The following is a 17618-nucleotide window of genomic DNA, read 5'->3' on the forward strand; positions in this document are numbered from 1 at the left end:
GGAAAAAGGGAAAAGGGAAGAGAGAGCTTCGCAGCATCACTGGCTGTACTATCCAACTCTTGAATACAGTATCTCCCTCCCCTCTCCTTACCCTCGTGACCACTGATCAGACAGCACTTGATGGGAGAAATCAATATGGCGGAAACCTGTCCAGCCTTTCAATCCATTATCAGTCATGTAGGAAAGTCCTTTGGGAATGAAAGATATTGAACTTGATAAAGTCTCTCAAAGGAGAGGGGATATGTTGGAGAAGTGCTTACCTTGACCCTGGATAGGGAGGGATGGAAAGGTGAGGAGTCAAAGGGATGGAGAGAAGAAGGTCCAAGGAGGGAGGTCTGGGTCGGTCCTGATGGGGGTTGGGGTAGTCCGGGAGAGAACGAGGGAGGAAAGGAGGAGAGGAATGACAGGGAACAGGGAGAGATCTGAAGGGGGGTAGACGCTGCTCCCTCTCTTTGACTCTCTCTCTCACACACACACACCCAAACAAACACTCACACAGCTTTTCAGACAGGAACTAATTCCAGCGGTACTCCCAGGATGGGAGAGAGAGTATGTTACCCATCTACACATACTCAAACACAGAGAGCAAAAAGTAAGAGCCATCCCACTCTTGTCCACTGGCCAATAAGATGCAGCCAAAAGAGGCTGCAGGACCAATCATATACATTGAAGGCAGGGCCATCGTCCAACCAATAAGTGCAATGACTCAGCCAATCAGAATAATTGCCCCTGGACTCCTTAAGAGCTTCCATCTAAAGAACAGACACAGAAAGGTGCACTTAACAAGTGTGAGTGATATAGGACCCTGGGACACATTAGAATGATTAGATTCTGATGCACTTAAATCAATGTGATAACACTATGTTCCCTTGTTGCCACACAAGCAACACAACAGACTCATTCAGGCATGCTACTGTTATTTATCATCTTTCAAGTTGCATTGTTGTATTTCTGAAATGAGAAGTCAACACTTTGTCATAATGTTTGGTACAGTATAGGAACTCAACCTTTGAATGACACACAGACAGTTAGCGTTCACACACACACACACACACACACACACACACACACGCGTGCACACACACACACACACACACACACACACACACACACACACACACACACACACACACACACACAGTGGATTGCTGTGGGAGAGGGAAACCACTGATTCAGCAGTATTCCTCAAGTCTTCTCATAAAACACTATGGACACACTGTACTGAAGAGGATGTTCTCAGTATGCTCTTGGTTTTCCATAAAATATTCATAGAAAAATGTGAATGGATTTCAGACAGGTAATGTTTACCAGCTGCAATTAAATTAGGGTAAATTAAGGTGCTGTGTAATATACAGTATATAATCAAACCAAGCCATGACATCCTTATTGTATATCCCTTTGAACCACTGATCAGAGAGAGCTAGAGATAGTATAGCCTATGATAGACTTACTGGCCACTCATTTTCTTCTTTAAGGAAAGGTGGAAAAGGAAGAATTCCTTCTACGATTGGAATATAGCCCTTGCTTAGAAAGGGGGAGGCTGAGTGGATTTCAAACATGCAAGCCTCAGCTCTACAGTCGTGACTTTGCACCAGAGGGATTGTAGCCTACACCAAATGTTCAGGAGTTCAAGAGACACATTGTTTGTGTAGGGAAAAGTGGGGAAATGTTGCTTTGGTTGTATGACGACCTTAAGCATAATTGCATGACAATCAAATCTTTACAGATATTTTATTGGACTCTATTGAGGGCACAGGGAATGTCTCATGACTGCTAAATCACATTAAGTTGAAAGTCCTGTGACAATAGACTAATTCTCTCCTTGTAGCCTCAGAAGGTTTTTAACTTACACAGCAATAAGGACAACTACCAGCTTATCAAATCAGTCATGCCATATTTTGAGGACCTATTTATACATGTAGTAACTATGTTATAAATACCATACCAAAAAATATATAATAAATAAATAAGTAAGCATGAAGAATTTAAAATTTGTGATAATATTTTCTATATCACAAGAATGTGGATATTTGAATTGTGACATTGAAAAGAACGTATTCTGGACCAGAGAATCATCATAGGGAGGGAGATAGACAAGCACAATTGCAAATGTTTGATAATGTTATTGATAATTGAGAATGTGAGTAAAAATCTCTCTGAGTCATAGCCTACGTCTGCTTTAGGTTTTTGAACCTAATCAACTTTAATCAACTCAAGTTTATTATCCCATTAGGGAAAATGTGGTTGCAGCCAGGTATTAAAAACACATTCAACCCATCATTAATGCAACATGAAAGACAACATACGAGACAGGGCACAGAGACAACACTACAATACAGTACAGCGCAAGATCACTTCATGTGAAGACAAAGGATGAGCAAATTGCTGAGTGCAGAAAGTGCTTAGTCCAATCATTTGTGCAAATTCAAAAACTAAAAAAACTAAAAAGGGGAAACGTTTTTCTCAAAAAAGTCCTCAAACAACAAAAGTGCAGTAGAAGAAAACAAAAACCTTTGTGGTATAAAAAAGAATGTGGAAAGGCAATTGGTAAAAATAGTAGCAATGTAGAGACCAATGTTTACAGTTTTGAAGTAGAAGTGTTATAAAATTACAAACTGAGGGTACACCTGAGAACGTGCATTCAGTTGGGCACACTTACTAAATGCAAGTGTTAATGGTTTCAGAGACAGTACTTCAAGACTCACTGTTAGTGTGCATTCAGAAACAACTGTAATTGTAGCCTAATAATGAATGAATGAATGAATAATGAATATACTAAAATACAGCACTGCGAGTGGCCCGCTGTTGTCCACACCGGAATCAACATAGCCATTGCATGCATACATACTTTTGTCAGTGATAGGTGTCATATTTATCAAATATAGCCTACATTTGTGAAAGTAGCTTGACACACGTTAAGCTCAAATCAATACGCAGATATTATACTCAAACTCACCTGATCTGCATTCTAGAAGTGTTGTCGAGTAGAGTGGTACCAAAGATGAATAGGCTAGGTGCACGATCTCACTACTTCCTGAAAGGCACCTGGCATGAACATATCCTGTCTCACTCTATTGGTTTAATTGATTAATCAGCTGTGCACTGTGTGTTCCAACGGTTTACCGCACAGCTGATTAATCAATTAAACCAATAGAGTGAGACAGGATGTGTTCATACCAGTTGCCTTTCAGGAAGTAGTGAGATCGTGCACCTAGTTCTGTACAGCCCATTATTCTGGGGGGCAATACCATAATAATAATAATAATGACCATATAAGAACAGTTACAAACCCTTCTGGGGCAATACTATACCAAATATTATATGGTTATGATTGATAAATATTTGTTAATATGATTAGCATATTTATGTATTAAATGTGTGGTCCCTCCCTTGACCTCCGATTTACCATGTTTAAATGCAAAATAAAGTTGAACTTGGGCGCTCTTTTTTTTGAAGAAATACTCATTTACATATATTTACATTGGCCGGAAGTAGATGGGCGGAGTTCCACTATTGGAGCTTAGAGAACAGGGCTTGCGTTCGTAAATTTGCTCTGAGAGCGCCGGAGTGCACACTGGTTTCAACGGCATAAAGAGACCAAGTAATGTTATTGGACAAGAGGCATTCCATAAGTGCTGATCAGATTTCCAGAGCGAATTTAGGAACGCAGCCCAGATCAGGCAAGATTTGATAAACAGCCCACGTGAGTCTAGTGGTCGAGGAGCAGACACTGTGGGAGAAGCAATAGATTATCAGGTAGGATTCAAACACATTCTCTTCTTATGAATGGGTGAAGTTGTTGTGACAATATTTCAACAAGCTTGCTAGGTTCTCAAGTGTATTGCTGGTTGGGTCTTTTCAGCTTGCATGATTGTAAATGCTACTACTAGGTGGCTAGCTAGCTAGATTGGTAGCCACGTTATCTAGCCGGTTAACTAACTAGTTCTCTAGCCCGTCCAACTACACACACACGCTGGCGGAGTAGCTCGATTCTCATAGCAAACAAGCAAATTACACAGAAGTCAAAAACAGCATCAGTTAAAAGTTCAGCAGCTAGCCATATCGACGGGCATAGAATCTGAAATTGTGTTGCAATATGAATGTGACCTGTCAGGTCTCGTACTGTCCATGGATGCACGGATTGTTAATCTTTCGTCGCAGCTTGCATGGCAAGTATAACAAAGTTGGAGAAATGTTCCCATAATATCATTTGGGATGCCTCCTTCCTCCAAGAGGTTAGCAAAGCGACAGCACCTGTCAGGGTTTGTGATTCTATAGAACCATTCCAATAATTGCAGACGTTACATAACATTGACATTCACTGTCTTTTTTTGACTGTTATGATGAGTGATAGTAGAACACAGAGGAGAGTTTAGATGTTACCTTTCATGTGAGATAGCATACACAGTAAAGACTGACTATTTGTCAACATTGTTATCTTTTACAGGTTTGCAATGACACGTTCCAGCTGTCAGCAACTGGCTTGTTTTTCTCCTACGTGTACAAACAAAATGGCCACATGTAGCACTTTAACTCTCTTTTCATTTAATATTAAAATGGTTCTCTCATACCCCCTCAATAATATTTAGCATTGGATGCTTCATGGAGGGCATAAGGATAGCAGCAGGACACCTGGTCTACCTTCACTGATTACCCAGAAAGAAAAACACTATTTACCTCAACAACAACATACCACATGGTAGTTTGACACAGCAAGGGCCACACTTGCAACTCGGTATCACTGTTCAGCCAATACCATGGTGGATGCTATGGCAAGTGGGGACAGTGCTGAGAAGGAAGAGGGCGAACTGGACCTGAAGGAGCCTGCTTCGAAAGATCCTGACCTTGACCCGGAGCTTGCTGTCCCCTCACCTGAGGGCCAAGCTTCGAAAGATCCTGACCTTGACCCAGAGCTTGCTGTCCCCTCACCTGAGGGCCAAGCTTCCCCAGACACTGCGGGGACCCGGACCTATAGCTGGTCGGTGGTGTTTCTGTGCTTCTATGGGTTCATGGTGCAGCTGAAACCCGGGGAGCCGTTTATAACGCCAAATCTGCTCAGCACAGAGAAGAACTTCACCAGGGAGCAGGTTAGTGAAGCACATATTATAACTACACCTCACCTTCTGTAGCCTGTGCGTGCGTGCTTGCACAAATAATCTTAAAAGCTAAGCTTGGCTCAGTAAATATATGCAGTGTTCAAATTGAGGCTCATTAAATTTTGGGATATCAAAGTAGATGACTTTGAAATGAAAACAGATATTGCTACCCTGATATATGCCTACGCACACACAGGTGTCAAATCAGAGTTCTTCCTACAGCTTGAACAACCTCACAATCCCAGAAAGTGATGGAAAATGACTCCTTTGTCATGAAGCTGCACAATTCGGATCACCCTCTAGACTTTAATGTAATCACAGTTGGAGTGCGCTAACCCACCTAACTGTGGTCAAAGTTCACATTCCTACAAAGTGGGTCAGTGCTGGTGTTACTGGATTGGTCGATGTAACTGCACACTTGGCGTTGGCGGTCTCAGGGGCAACAAATGAACTTAATGGCTTCATATGGAGTTTCCAGGGTTTTTCCTTGCTCATGAAAGGCCTTAGGTGGGGGGCTGGCCATGGGGGCGGGATTGTGACCTCTAGTGGTGTGCTCGGCATGCCCCCCAGGGACATCTTTTTTAGGAGACAGCTGGTAAGATGACCAACTTTAGTGTCTTTGAATGCTGTACATTGATCGAGATCAATTTGATTGACGTGAATATAGCTGATATACACTCAATAATATGACAAAGTTTCCGTCCTGGAAGCTAGTTTAATATCCCTGCTATAGAATTACTAATGACTTGAATTATAACCTATTCCAGCCTTACTGTAGCAAACAAAAAAGTAGACTAAAACTTTAGTGGGCACACTGCACATAATATGATCCAACTTTCCTAACAAGCCAGGTGTAACTTTTTTCCTCTCTGGGTCAAAAATGCCCAGCTGGTTGGCTGCAGAAAAATAAATCAATATTTCCATTATTAAACACGTCAATCAGTACAACCCTCATGCTCACCCTTGCCCCTCATTTGACTCAGACTCTGCTGGCTGCAGCTGTCTCTCTGCTACCTCTGTCCTTTCTCAGAGCCTATGTGTTCTTCTCCTGCTTAGCCCTAACTTGCTCACTAATTGTAGCCTAATGTCTTCCTTCTTCTAGCATTATGACTGCCAATGGCCCCTGGCCCGAGCAGAGATGACTTTTCTTACAATGACTGATGGATAGATGACTCACTTACTTAGACAAATGTATTTGTTGTAAGTTGCTTTGGATAAAGGCGTCTGCTAAATGCCAACAATGTTAAATGTAATGGTGTCACATTGCAAATTCATTACAAAAATACATGATAGTTCATAGAGTCTGGCTCTTTTTCTAAACAAGATTTTATCTTGCCAATTTTTGTTGTTGTCCAATGATCAATCTGTAAAAAAATAAAATAAAATACGGACAGTAACGTGTTATGCAAACCTCCAATTGTATCAACCTAACTTTTCAATTTGGGGAGTTTAGTCACAGTTGTTTCTCACCATTTCCTAGAGCTTCTGTTTGTTCATATACTGCGCTGCAGATACAATCCAACTATGCACTCTACCCCCAATGCACTCTACCTCCTCTGCTGGTTGTATAACTGCAAAAGGATTCTCTGAGGGAGTAAATCGGAACCTTAAAATGTTTTTTTTCATCTCCCCATGCAGGTCACCAACGAGATCAACCCAGTGTTGTCCTACTCCTACATGGTGGTGCTGGTGCCTGTCTTCTTGCTGACGGACTTCATGCGCTACAAGCCTGTGCTAATCCTCCAGAGCCTCAGCCATGTGTCCATATGGCTGCTCCTGCTTTTGGGCTCCTCAATGCTGGAGATGCAGTTCATGGAGTTCTTTTATGGCATCACCATGGCAGCCAGAGTGGCCTACTCCTCCTACATCTTCTCGCTGGTGACGCCGGAGCTCTACCAACGCGTGGCCAGCTTTTCCCGGTCCTCCGTCCTCATGGGTGTGTTCTTCAGCTCAGTGCTGGGCCAGCTGTGCATCTCTTTTGCGGAGATGTCCTATGCCACCCTGAGTGCCGTCTCTCTGGGCTTTGTCAGCTTCGGCCTGGTACTCTCCATCTGCCTGCCCTGGCCCAAACGCTCCATGTTCTTCAACCAGGCCCACCGCCAGGCTCAGAGGGAACTGGCAGCTGAAGATGCCACCCAGGCAGAGCTGGCCAAGATGAAGCTGGGCGAGGCAGGCCTGGGGGTAGTCCCACCAGCACCTAGGGGCTCAAGTGCCTCTTCCTGGACGGACTCTGTGTTTGTCCGGATGTTGAAGGAGTTGAGGAACGTTGTGAGGAAGCCCAGCCTTAGGCTCTGGAGTCTGTGGTGGGTGTTCAACTCCACCGGCTACTACCTGGTGCTGTTCTACGTCCACATATTGTGGGACAAAGTGTATCCTGCCTCAGAGCACAAGCATGTGTACAACGGGGGAGTGGAAGCGGTCTCCACACTACTGGGTGAGGGCTCGAAATCCAACAGCAATGACTCGCTTGGTTAATGTTTTTGTTGCCCATTAATGACTCTTACAAAAAGTGTTAATTTAAAAAAGTAAGACCTAACAAGTAAGTTGTAAGTCCAGTTGGAACATGCTTTCAGTTGCACGTTTCCTCAGTCACAGTATATTTTGTCCCAAATTGATAGTTGTCTTTGAGACAAACCCTTTGGCTTTGACCTACAGTCATGTGACAAGATAACTAAAGTGAGTAACTAAAAAGCATGTTTACAACTAAACTCAAACTATGTATCATTAAGGCATTTCCTCATCCTTGAGGTTTGACTTTGACAGTCACCCACTAGTTGAATATTGTGTGTTAGTGCTGGGCTGAGCACCTGATTCACTGCTGTATATTATTAACCTGTCTCTGCCACAGGTGCGATGACGTCATTCTCAGCGGGCTTCGTGAAGATCCGGTGGAACGTGTGGTCGGAGCTGGTGATCGGCATCATCACGGCGTTGCAGGCAGGCCTGCTGCTCCTCATGGGGACCACAGACAACATCTGGGTCTGCTACGTGGCTTACTCCCTCTTCAGGGGCTTTTACCAGTTCCTTGTGCCTATTGCCATGTATGTTTGTGACTACACATTTTCACAATCGTTTCACAATTCAATACCTGTTTCAAACACTGCACAGTAAGTGTTAATACAACACTGTTTTAGGTCACACTGCGCTAACTCATTTAGTGTTGAGGGTGAGTAAAGATGTCCAAATGGTCAACTTTATAGTTGTACCAAGGGTGACTTTATTCAAGAAAAAGTCTTAAATTATGATTTTGTGATCATTTTGTAGCCAATCAAAGCATGTAAGCAAGAAAATGCAAAATAAAAAACCTTGCACTCTAGGTGGTGTGTTCTGGAAATCTTGGTTAGTGAGTTAAGCATAAGAGGGCGAAGAGGTTACGGTTAAACAGAAACTGGATCCTAACAGATAATGCAACACTTCATCCTGGAACAAAGTTAGAGAAGCGTCCTTTTTAACACTAGAACAGCCATGGTGGGGTTACGGTGACCCTGTGAGTAAAAAAAAAAAAGCTATACCGTATAACCCTAACCATAACCCATTATTGGTGGTTTGATTTTGGTTTGGGCACTGGTTTAAAGAGCCAGGAGCATCCGAAACCCTTCTCTTATCTCAAGTAGGACACAGTCATAAAGTATTTTTAGTTATTATTGAACTTGAGGCTCCAACCATGATTGTCTTGTCTAAACTGACCAATTCCTGTCCTACTGCTGTGGTACCTCTAGTTTCCAGATAGCCTCATCTCTCACCAAGGAGCTGTGTGCCCTGGTTTTTGGGGTCAACACGTTCCTGGGGACCATTCTCAAGACCATCGTCGTCCTCATCATAGCAGACAAGCATGGCCTTGGACTGCCTGTGCACTCCCAGGTAAGACCAAAATGCAAAAATGTGAACACACACACACGTTATTTTTGCTGTCACTTGTAACAGCCGTGCCGTTTCTAAATCTTTTACACACACACACACAGGCTTTCTACAAAAAAAGCCGACAATATGTAATGTTTTGCAAGTCTAATTGCAGCACACAGCTATGAAATCAGCGCCGATACAACTTTTTCTGTACGTAACCTACAGAGGCTGTATAAGTAAGCAATAAAGCACGAGAGGCTGTAGTATATTATAAATGTAACTGTAACTGTAGTATATTATTTTATTGGCACAATTGCTTGCTGATAATGCATGGCAACGTTCACTTATCAATGTTACAGTGGCTGGACACATTGTAACTATCAAAGGCGTTCGCTGCGCTGGTAATCCACCATAGTTGATATGCATGTATGTATCAAATAATGTATAAAAACGTGGAAAAACAAGATGGAGAAGAGAAAGTGTAATTATCAATGGCCGCAGTGTTATATTGTGAATATACACAGCTGTCAACCAATCAGATTGTGTTCTATATTCTATAAACCCTGTTAAAACAGCCTTCACAACTGCAGGGATGTCACATCACATACTTCACGTCACATCACATACTTCACATGTCACTTCTTACAGTTTGTGGAATTAGTCAAGAAGTACATTTAACAACCTACCTAGGAGGAGGACTCCTACCTACTACAGAGATGGAGACTTCTGTCAATAACAACTCAAAAACCTGATGCTCAACCTATGACCTCGCTTTTGAATTTGACACTTGAATGCAAATGGGAATTTTACCGTTTTTTGTTTTTGTTTGTTTTACAGTTCCTGGTCTACTTTTTCTACTTCGCCTTCCTGACAGTTATCTACCTGGCATGCGCTGCCTATGTCATCATTCACCACTACAGGAACCAATCAGGAGGAGAGGGAGGGACTACAGAACAGGCCACACCCACCGAGCTCAGCCCTGTGGTGGTCCCTTCTGAGACAGAACCTCTCTCGAATGGAAACAATGTCAAGGACTAAGCTTTGGGACATGATGGCCCCCTCCCACAGAGTGACATCCCCCATCACTCAACCTCGAACTTAACAAGACACTTTAAATATTTACGTGATTGGGACTTTTGGTGACAGTGTTTTTAGATTGGTTTTACGAGTATTACCGAACAATAACACTCTAAGCCCCTAGTGCCTTAAACCTTCTATACGATGAAATTACAAGCTACGTAAAGTATTTTTTACCTTAATTTTTTCGGCTCGAAATGGAGCCATAGCCTGATATATGCATAAAAAGCAAATTCCTGGTTGACTAATTTCTCTCACGGTAGAAACACACATTTGGAACTTTTTGCAAAACTATTGCAAATGCTTTACTCATTCCTTTTCACAATTCCAGTGAAAAAGAAATCCCATCCCGAGCACAGAGCCAAGATATTCTAAAAAGTGCAACATTTCACACAGGGACACTTTTTTCTCTTACCAGTGCCAGGAATAAAAACTAGGTTCGAATTATAGGAAATGTTCTATTGAGTAACTTTTAACAGTTATGAGTGGTTAAAAGTTTGCTTTAAGTGTGGTCTGAGACATTTAGGTTGTAATGGTTGCAATACATACAATGTTGTTAATGGAATATTCCTTATCTGAAAGTCAGCAGGAGTTGAAATATCACTGCTTAGATTATCAAAGGTGATTATTGACCGTATTAGATTCTTTGCAAAGAATTGATTAATTCATGTTTTTGTTTTTGTTTTGTTAAAAAAATACATACAGTATTGTTAGCTGTATAGCAGTCTTCCTGTGAGAGGGATCTGGGATGCCCTTTTGTCAATCTAAAGGATTCATTTTAAAAAAAATGGTATTGCTTGCAGACATTTAAACTGCATAAAATTGTTAGTTTTCACATTTGCTGTGAAGTTGATGAGGTAATGTTTTGCTCTGTAGTCTATCCATGGGGGTGGCTTGAATGTTTGAGGGCTTTTGTGAACTACAAGATGAATTGCTGAAACAATTTTTAGTGAGAGATTTTAGAATGTAATTTTTATAATAATCCTTAATCTTTTGAGGTCCTGCTGTTGTATTCGTATAACAAACTAATGGTTGTCTAGGAATGCGGCTGAGTTGATTTGAGTATGGGCCGATACTGAGATATATATTTTTTAAAGCTGTATACAATTGCTGTGTGTGGGTGTGCTATTCTTGGCGTTATTCTTGTCCATCTAAAAACAGTAAACACCATGCCCAAGGTGTGGAACGGCATATTCTTGGGAATGATTTGATTCTATTTCAATTGATTTAATTCAATGCAATTGCTTAATTCTTCAAATTGCAAATGAAGTTGGTGGTGTTGAAATGAGAAATGCTATTACCATCCCTCAACACTCATCAAGCAGTTTTACTAGTGTCTCTCTCAAGCGTGAAGTAATTCCATACCACAGACATGGTTGTTATTGTTGCCACCGCACTCGTGAGTCAGTCGACGACACACGAGTCTTTATGACAGTTTTGTAAATAGTGATGCTCGGTATTGGATCTCTATCTCTAAATGGTACACCCACAATTGTGTGTTTTATTTGATTCTACTTAAATGTATTTTATTTATAATATGACCTTTAGTTTGAACTGCTGTCACATTGTACACAAGTGTACATTTTGTACTATATTGTATAGGAGGTTGACTATTGTCCAATGTATTAAATACCTACAGTTACTGATGTCAGAATACACAACTGTGCTATGTTCTGTACAGTTAAGGGTATCTGTAGAGAGGGTGACAATGTTGTTAGTGAAGAAGTACCTGGGAACAGTGAGGGCTTTACACACTATGGGGCAAACCTGAACTGGTTGGTCCTCTGTAGGTCAGTTGGTAGGGCATGGCACTAACAATGGTTAGGTTGTAGGTTTGATTCCCGCTGGGACCATATATACACTCACTGTAATGTAAGTCGCTTTGGATAAATATATATATTTAAATCAGTTAAATATATATATAACTACTGTATAGTACAGCGTTGTTTGGTTTTGTAGTGTGATTAGAGTATGTGACACAGTCTGGTGAATAGGGCCACATATCAAGTCACGCAAATAAGCAAAACGTTTTTTCGTTTTTTGCATATTATGAAAGTTGAAGAGCCCACTTGATATAATTTGTGAATTGGATTCACGGTCTCGTCTGCCATTGGCTACTGGGTAAGTGATACATGGCTTGTAAACAAACTTATGTTTTAGTACGTGTTCAAAAGCAAGGACTGTGTGATCATGTAGTTATGTGTTTTTAGCATGTTGATGTTCAATCAGCATGTTGTGATGTGCTAATAAACATGCAGTTAGATGTTCGTAGCGATGTTCCTTTTTAGTGCTAGCCTACTAGCAGCTGTTTTGCGTGTGTTCTGATTCACTTTTCTCCACTATTTGGTTTGAGCTGTACCAACATTCAAATAAGCGCATCTTCCTCAACTATCTGAAAAATGACCATGCCCTACTTGATGACTTTTTAACCAGACCCTGTCACATATGTAGTGGTTTCCCAAATCCAGGTTAATCACACTCCAGAAGGGTATTCCTTCAATGCCAATGAAGGAAAATCCAGGCTTATTTTTGGTAACTCACAAGATCTATCAAAATATGCCTGGATATTTCGGTAATTCAAGACTTATAGACTCAAATATTTAGCTTAATATTAATATTTAGATATTTAGCTTTTGTTATTTAGTCATGGTTTAGGCTTAACCTTGGTCAGGGGAACACCATAGTAAAATTGGACTGAATTCTAACTTGAACTTTAAAGGATTTGACCCATAGTGATCAGGCCTACAGTAGGTTCGTCAAAATTACTGATTGTACAGGTCATAAAGGATTAAAATGACTAATGAAAATCTGCCATGACGTGTACTAACTAATGAGTTTTATAGGTATGCTGTAGTAGTTGTCACAATATTTCTATTGTCACACTGATTTAAATCAATGCAGAGCATAAAGTTCTGGTGAATGACTGTGAAACGTGTTGCTGTAAGAAAAGACACTGAATATCATAAGCAACGTTTGTGAAACATTTTATTTTTGATTTACAAATAAATCAGTAAAAAAAGAAATGTGTAAGATTTGTTTGTTATTCATTGGTCTGTCCTAAAAGTTGAAGACTGAGAGAAACGGCACCATACGTACGTCACCTGAGGAAACAACCCCTCGGTTCAGTGGTTTAGCCGCTGAGATAGAACATTCCAGAATGTTCATAACAAATAGTTATGAGCAGAATGGATCATCTGTGGATATGTGGCAGCTCTCGACAATCATGTAGGCTATATCTGCAGTGACTATTGACTACTTTCTATTTTCTATTGACAATGTTCATATAGAATAGTATTTCATCTGTGAATATGTGAAGAGGCATGTTTATCGTTTATCTGCAATGACGACATTCCATGTATCTATGGCATAGGAATTTTATTGCAGGCCCATGATTCATAGAACAACATAAAATGGTCCACTAGTAAAGCTATTGAGAATGATTTATAATGACATGAGAGCCCTAATCTGTGACAAACCAGCCATTTTTTAAGTACAGTATAAAATGGCCATAACATTTAAGTCCTACTTTCAAATGCCAGGTGAATGCTTGTCTTTTACAAATGTGGGTTACAAAACTCTTTTTTAAGTTCTAAAGGAAAGGGAACATAACCCTGTCAACTGTAACCATACAGCGAGTGTGCATACGCATGCACTTGTTTTGGAAATGCAAAATGAACAAGCACATTTATGTCTTGTTTATGTAATATTTTGTCAGTTTTGATACTTGTTATGCTTTCTGGTTATAAAAAAACACCACATGTGGCCAGCCTTGTTTTCTCTTTCTAGTGCTTGATTCATGACTGTTCTTTTCCCTTTTGGGAAGCTATGTAGAAGAACACTGGTCAATAGAGTCCCATATTGAAAAGCATAACTATTAAAAACAACTTTTGTGTTAATCAAAAATAAATACGTACTGAACACTAAAAACGTTGTTGTTATCAAAACATCATTTGAAATATCCTCTTCCCTTGCATGTCCAACAGTTAAAGAAAATCCAACATTTAAGACAATTATACATAGTGCTAAAAAGTGGTTAAATGTACAGATTACAACACATTTTTATAAAAAAGTGAATACAAAATGACAACATTGGATAAAATGAACAAAAATACATTTCATGTACAATACTCCAACATTTAGCTTGTCCTCTGGCAGACATGTGCCTTAATAATTTTGGAACGTCATTAGGTATTTTGCTTGAGTTTTGTGACTGGATATACAGTAAGTTCAAATAAACTTTCCAGAAGTTTTAACTGATCAGTATTTTACAATTACAGGTTTGGAATGACAGGCATTAGAGGGATCAAAAGATCAATACATTTTGTGTGTGTGTGTGTGTGTGTGTGTGTGTGTGTGTGTGTGTGTGTGTGTGTGTGTGAGTATGTGTGTGTGTGTGAGTATGTGTGTGTGTGAGTGCACATGCTCGTGCTCGTGCATGCGCGTGCATGGAGGCTGTTTTGTCAGCTGCAATCAGTGCAACAGGACATGGGGCAGGGAGGTTGGGGGTTCATTTATGCCTGGTTGTGACTGTTCTCCATGCACAGTACCAAGTCGATGTTGTGGATACGTGGCTATTTGGTCAGCTGGACTAAGCCCTAATTCAGTGAAATGCAGCTAGTGGGGTTCCAAGAGGACATCAAAACATGATTCTTCTTGCATGTTGCAAGTATTTATTAATGTATGGACTAATCTTCAACAAATCAATGTCAATAGTGTGAAATTGAAACATCGACAAATTGAACAGTTTTCTTACTGCGCAAGAAGAATCATATATGTGTGTTCTCTTGGAAAACTGGTATCTTCTTGGACTCTTCATTGTAGGAATACTGAATACTGTGAGTCAGACACTGGACAGTGTACTGTTCTATATACAAAGCACCATATACTGTGAGTGTGTGTGGACTAGAGGACTTTAGGATGGCAAGTACAGGTGAGGTTAAACCTGTTTCTTGTATCTGCCTGTGTGTGTGTGTGTGTGTGTGTGTGTGTGTGTGTGTGTGTGTGTGTGTGTGTGTGTGTGTGTGTGTGTGTGTGTGTGTGTGTGCGCGCGCTCATGTGCGCTGTGAGTGTGTCTCAGGCCTATCTTTTGTTGTGGCCGACGTAGCTGTTCTCAATACACAGCACCACAAAGGAGCTGGAACAACTGCTGGGGTTCTGCTGTAGTAGATGGCCACCTTGCAGAGACGAGGCCATGCCCGTCACCTCCCGCTCCCCAAGCCTCCACGTCTCACAGTAGTTATCCACATGGTGGCGCCCTCTGTTGGACGAACCATGCCAGACCATCTTCTCTGGCCTAAGAGAGGAAGGAGGGTACACGTTGGAGAATCAACATGTATGGAAATAAATTCAGGCACATATTTAGTGTAATACAATCATTAATGGTAGCATCTCTGCAAGTTAGCCAAATGTGAAAATGGAACCCTTAGTGCTATGTGAACTGTGGCTTACCAATTATTGTCTCTGAGAATGTCTCTGCCATCAAAGGAGTAAATGGGAACATTCTCCTTCATTTTGCCCTCAGAGTCACTGAAGATAGAGTCCCAGCTGTCAAACAGGACCTCGTCCTAAGGATAGCAATGTTATTGTGTGCTATCGCAAAACACAGCATGAACATACAACATGTGATGGAAAAAGACTAAATTCATGCCCTGCATAAATCTTTTGGCTATACACTGCATACGTTTGGATTTTACTATGAGGTTAAAGTAGAGATTGACAACGTTTATTTTATGATATTTGTGTACATATTGGTTTAGCCATTCAGAAAAACACTATGTGTTATTACCCAAAAGTAATGGGACAATTGGCTTGACAGGTGTTTCTGGTAAGTCAGGCGTGTTCCCTCACATCATTTGTGCAGGCATAAGAGAGCTGTCAATGTCTAGTATTGATTGTAGGTTTTGCATTTGCTTTAAGGTACCCTGAAAAAAGGGGCCCATGCATAAAAAGTGGTGTAATTTCGAAATGGTGAAGACAATATGTACACAAATACCATCAAATAAAAGCAGAGAATCTCTACTTTAACCTCATAGTAATTGTCTGATTACTCTAAATGTTGTGTTGAAAGAAGAAAAGACTCTTCACTGTCCCATTACTTACGCAGGGCACTGTATCAGCTAGTTACAGTCAGCTAGGACTGAAAAAAATCAGGTGTAGTGCTGAGGCACAAACATGTACATTTCAAGCCTGCAAACTGTGACACTTTAAATAAATGTGAAATAATACTATTGTGCAATATGACAACCCTAGTCGTCTATCTGTACAGTATAGTACAGTGGATAGTGTACATAGCCTTTATTTATGTAAACCAGCTCCTTCCCTTCTTGTGATTTTTTCTTTTTTAAAGTTTTTTTTTTTCCCTTTCCTAACACCAGGGGAGCCACCCCTCATAAATTTCGTTGTTTGGTACCTGTACTGTAGCAATGACAATAAAGTCCATTCATTCATTCATAGTTAAGCCAGTCATTTATCAATATTGATAACTGTATACAATTGAATACCATGTTTTTCTACCAATGTTAGCTATAGTACCTTCAGGTTGACTATGGTCAGGCGGTCCCTGTCTGACTTGCGGACGATGCTGTACAGATCCTGGAGCCTGGAGGACAGGAAGGCCCGGAAGGTTCCTTTCATCCCTATGGCCCTTGCCTGGTTGAAGCACAGGAAATCGGCGCCTCGGATACCCCGCATGTTACCATCGTTGGGGGTGTTCAGGGCTATGAGGTGAAGCTGAAATAGACAGAAAAGGCTGGGTTAGAAAATGTAACCAATGGAAAAGTCCCAAAAGTGCAAACTCCAAGCTAAATCAAGCAAAAAATGTAATTGACGCAGGCCTGCTGACAGTATGGACCTAGTACACCCTGTGTGCAGACTGATGACTGCATGTCTACTCACCCCAGGACCTGATGTGTGTTCGTGGACAGGGGTCTCGGGCTCAGGTGGACTGGGCCTGCGCTGGGGGGTGGTATGGTGGCGGTGGGGTGGATGAACCGGGTGCTGAGGGCCTGTCTGAACCGAGGTCCTGCTGTCAGGCTGGTCAGGATTATAGCGGTCTGCATAACTTGGGTACCGCGGGTCAGTGGGTGTCGGGTATCTGGGTTCTGACTGTGCGGGGTACCGTGGGTCTGGCTGTGCGGGGTACCGTGGGTCTGGCTGGGATGGGTACCGTGGGTCTGGCTGGGATGGGTACCGTGGGTCTGGCTGTGATGGGTACCGTGGGTCTGGCTGTGATGGGTACCGTGGGTCTGGCTGTGATGGGTACCGTGGGTCTGGCTGGGCGTGATCTGGCTGTCTGGGTGGCTCAGTGTGGTACGTGTGGTCCGGGGAATAGTGGACGACAGGAGGAGGTTCGACAGCTGCCACCTCATTGCCCTAGATGTAAATAGAGATGATCCACAATGTGTGAAAATAATACTCAAGAGATACAGTATATCCTTCCAATAACATTAAGGGCATTTCGGAAGTGATTGACTCACCTCGCTAGGGGGTAAAGGTATGTGATGTCCAAGCTGAAAGAGAGAGTAAAAAATGTTTACATGTGATATGCATGTATAATTGTGTCTGTATCTACAGGATATAAACAGTAGGCCTATATTTCATTCT

The 17618-nt window shown here is 41.5% G+C and overlaps 2 protein-coding genes across 5 annotated transcripts in view; one reads left to right on the forward strand and one right to left on the reverse strand.

Moving 5' to 3' along the window:
• Window positions 1-3681: 3681 nt before the first annotated feature.
• slc19a1 (solute carrier family 19 member 1) lies at window positions 3682-11663 on the forward strand. 4 transcript variants are annotated; one of them, XM_080525305.1, is made up of 6 exons: window positions 3682-3756; window positions 4448-5087; window positions 6735-7530; window positions 7945-8137; window positions 8816-8957; window positions 9777-11663. In XM_080525305.1, the coding sequence occupies exons 2-6, from the start codon at window positions 4758-4760 to the stop codon at window positions 9975-9977; spliced, it is 1662 nt and encodes a 553-aa protein (XP_080381431.1). In that variant the 5' UTR covers window positions 3682-3756; window positions 4448-4757; the 3' UTR covers window positions 9978-11663. The 4 variants fall into 4 exon arrangements, with proteins under 4 accessions (XP_080381431.1, XP_080381433.1, XP_080381432.1 ...); XM_080525307.1 differs by having other exon boundaries at window positions 7945-8075; XM_080525306.1 differs by having other exon boundaries at window positions 3685-3756; window positions 4590-5087.
• The window catches only part of col18a1b (collagen type XVIII alpha 1 chain b), a gene marked incomplete at its 5' end in the record, with an annotated part of 33713 nt that continues 26405 nt past the window's right edge, over window positions 10311-17618 (reverse strand). The window contains 5 exons of the mRNA XM_080527282.1: window positions 10311-15309; window positions 15465-15580; window positions 16548-16745; window positions 16911-17387; window positions 17492-17524. Coding sequence (XP_080383408.1) covers window positions 15096-15309; window positions 15465-15580; window positions 16548-16745; window positions 16911-17387; window positions 17492-17524 — 1038 coding nt within the window. The 3' untranslated portion in view covers window positions 10311-15095. The remainder of the gene's footprint in view (window positions 15310-15464; window positions 15581-16547; window positions 16746-16910; window positions 17388-17491; window positions 17525-17618) is intronic.

Source organism: Nansenia antarctica (genome assembly GCF_963989245.1).
Source record: "Nansenia antarctica genome assembly, chromosome: 3".
Classification (NCBI taxonomy): domain Eukaryota; kingdom Metazoa; phylum Chordata; class Actinopteri; order Argentiniformes; family Microstomatidae; genus Nansenia; species Nansenia antarctica.

What these genes read in the sequence shown, in the direction of transcription:
- slc19a1 (XM_080525305.1), top strand. Translation starts at nt 4,758, where the DNA reads ATGGTGGATGCTATGGCAAGTGGGGACAGTGCTGAGAAGGAAGAGGGC. An exon ending in AGAACTTCACCAGGGAGCAG is followed by an intron (nt 5,088 to 6,734) that starts GTTAGTGAAGCA and finishes CTCCCCATGCAG; the next exon opens with GTCACCAACGAGATCAACCC. An exon ending in TTCCTTGTGCCTATTGCCAT is followed by an intron (nt 8,138 to 8,815) that starts GTATGTTTGTGA and finishes TGGTACCTCTAG; the next exon opens with TTTCCAGATAGCCTCATCTC.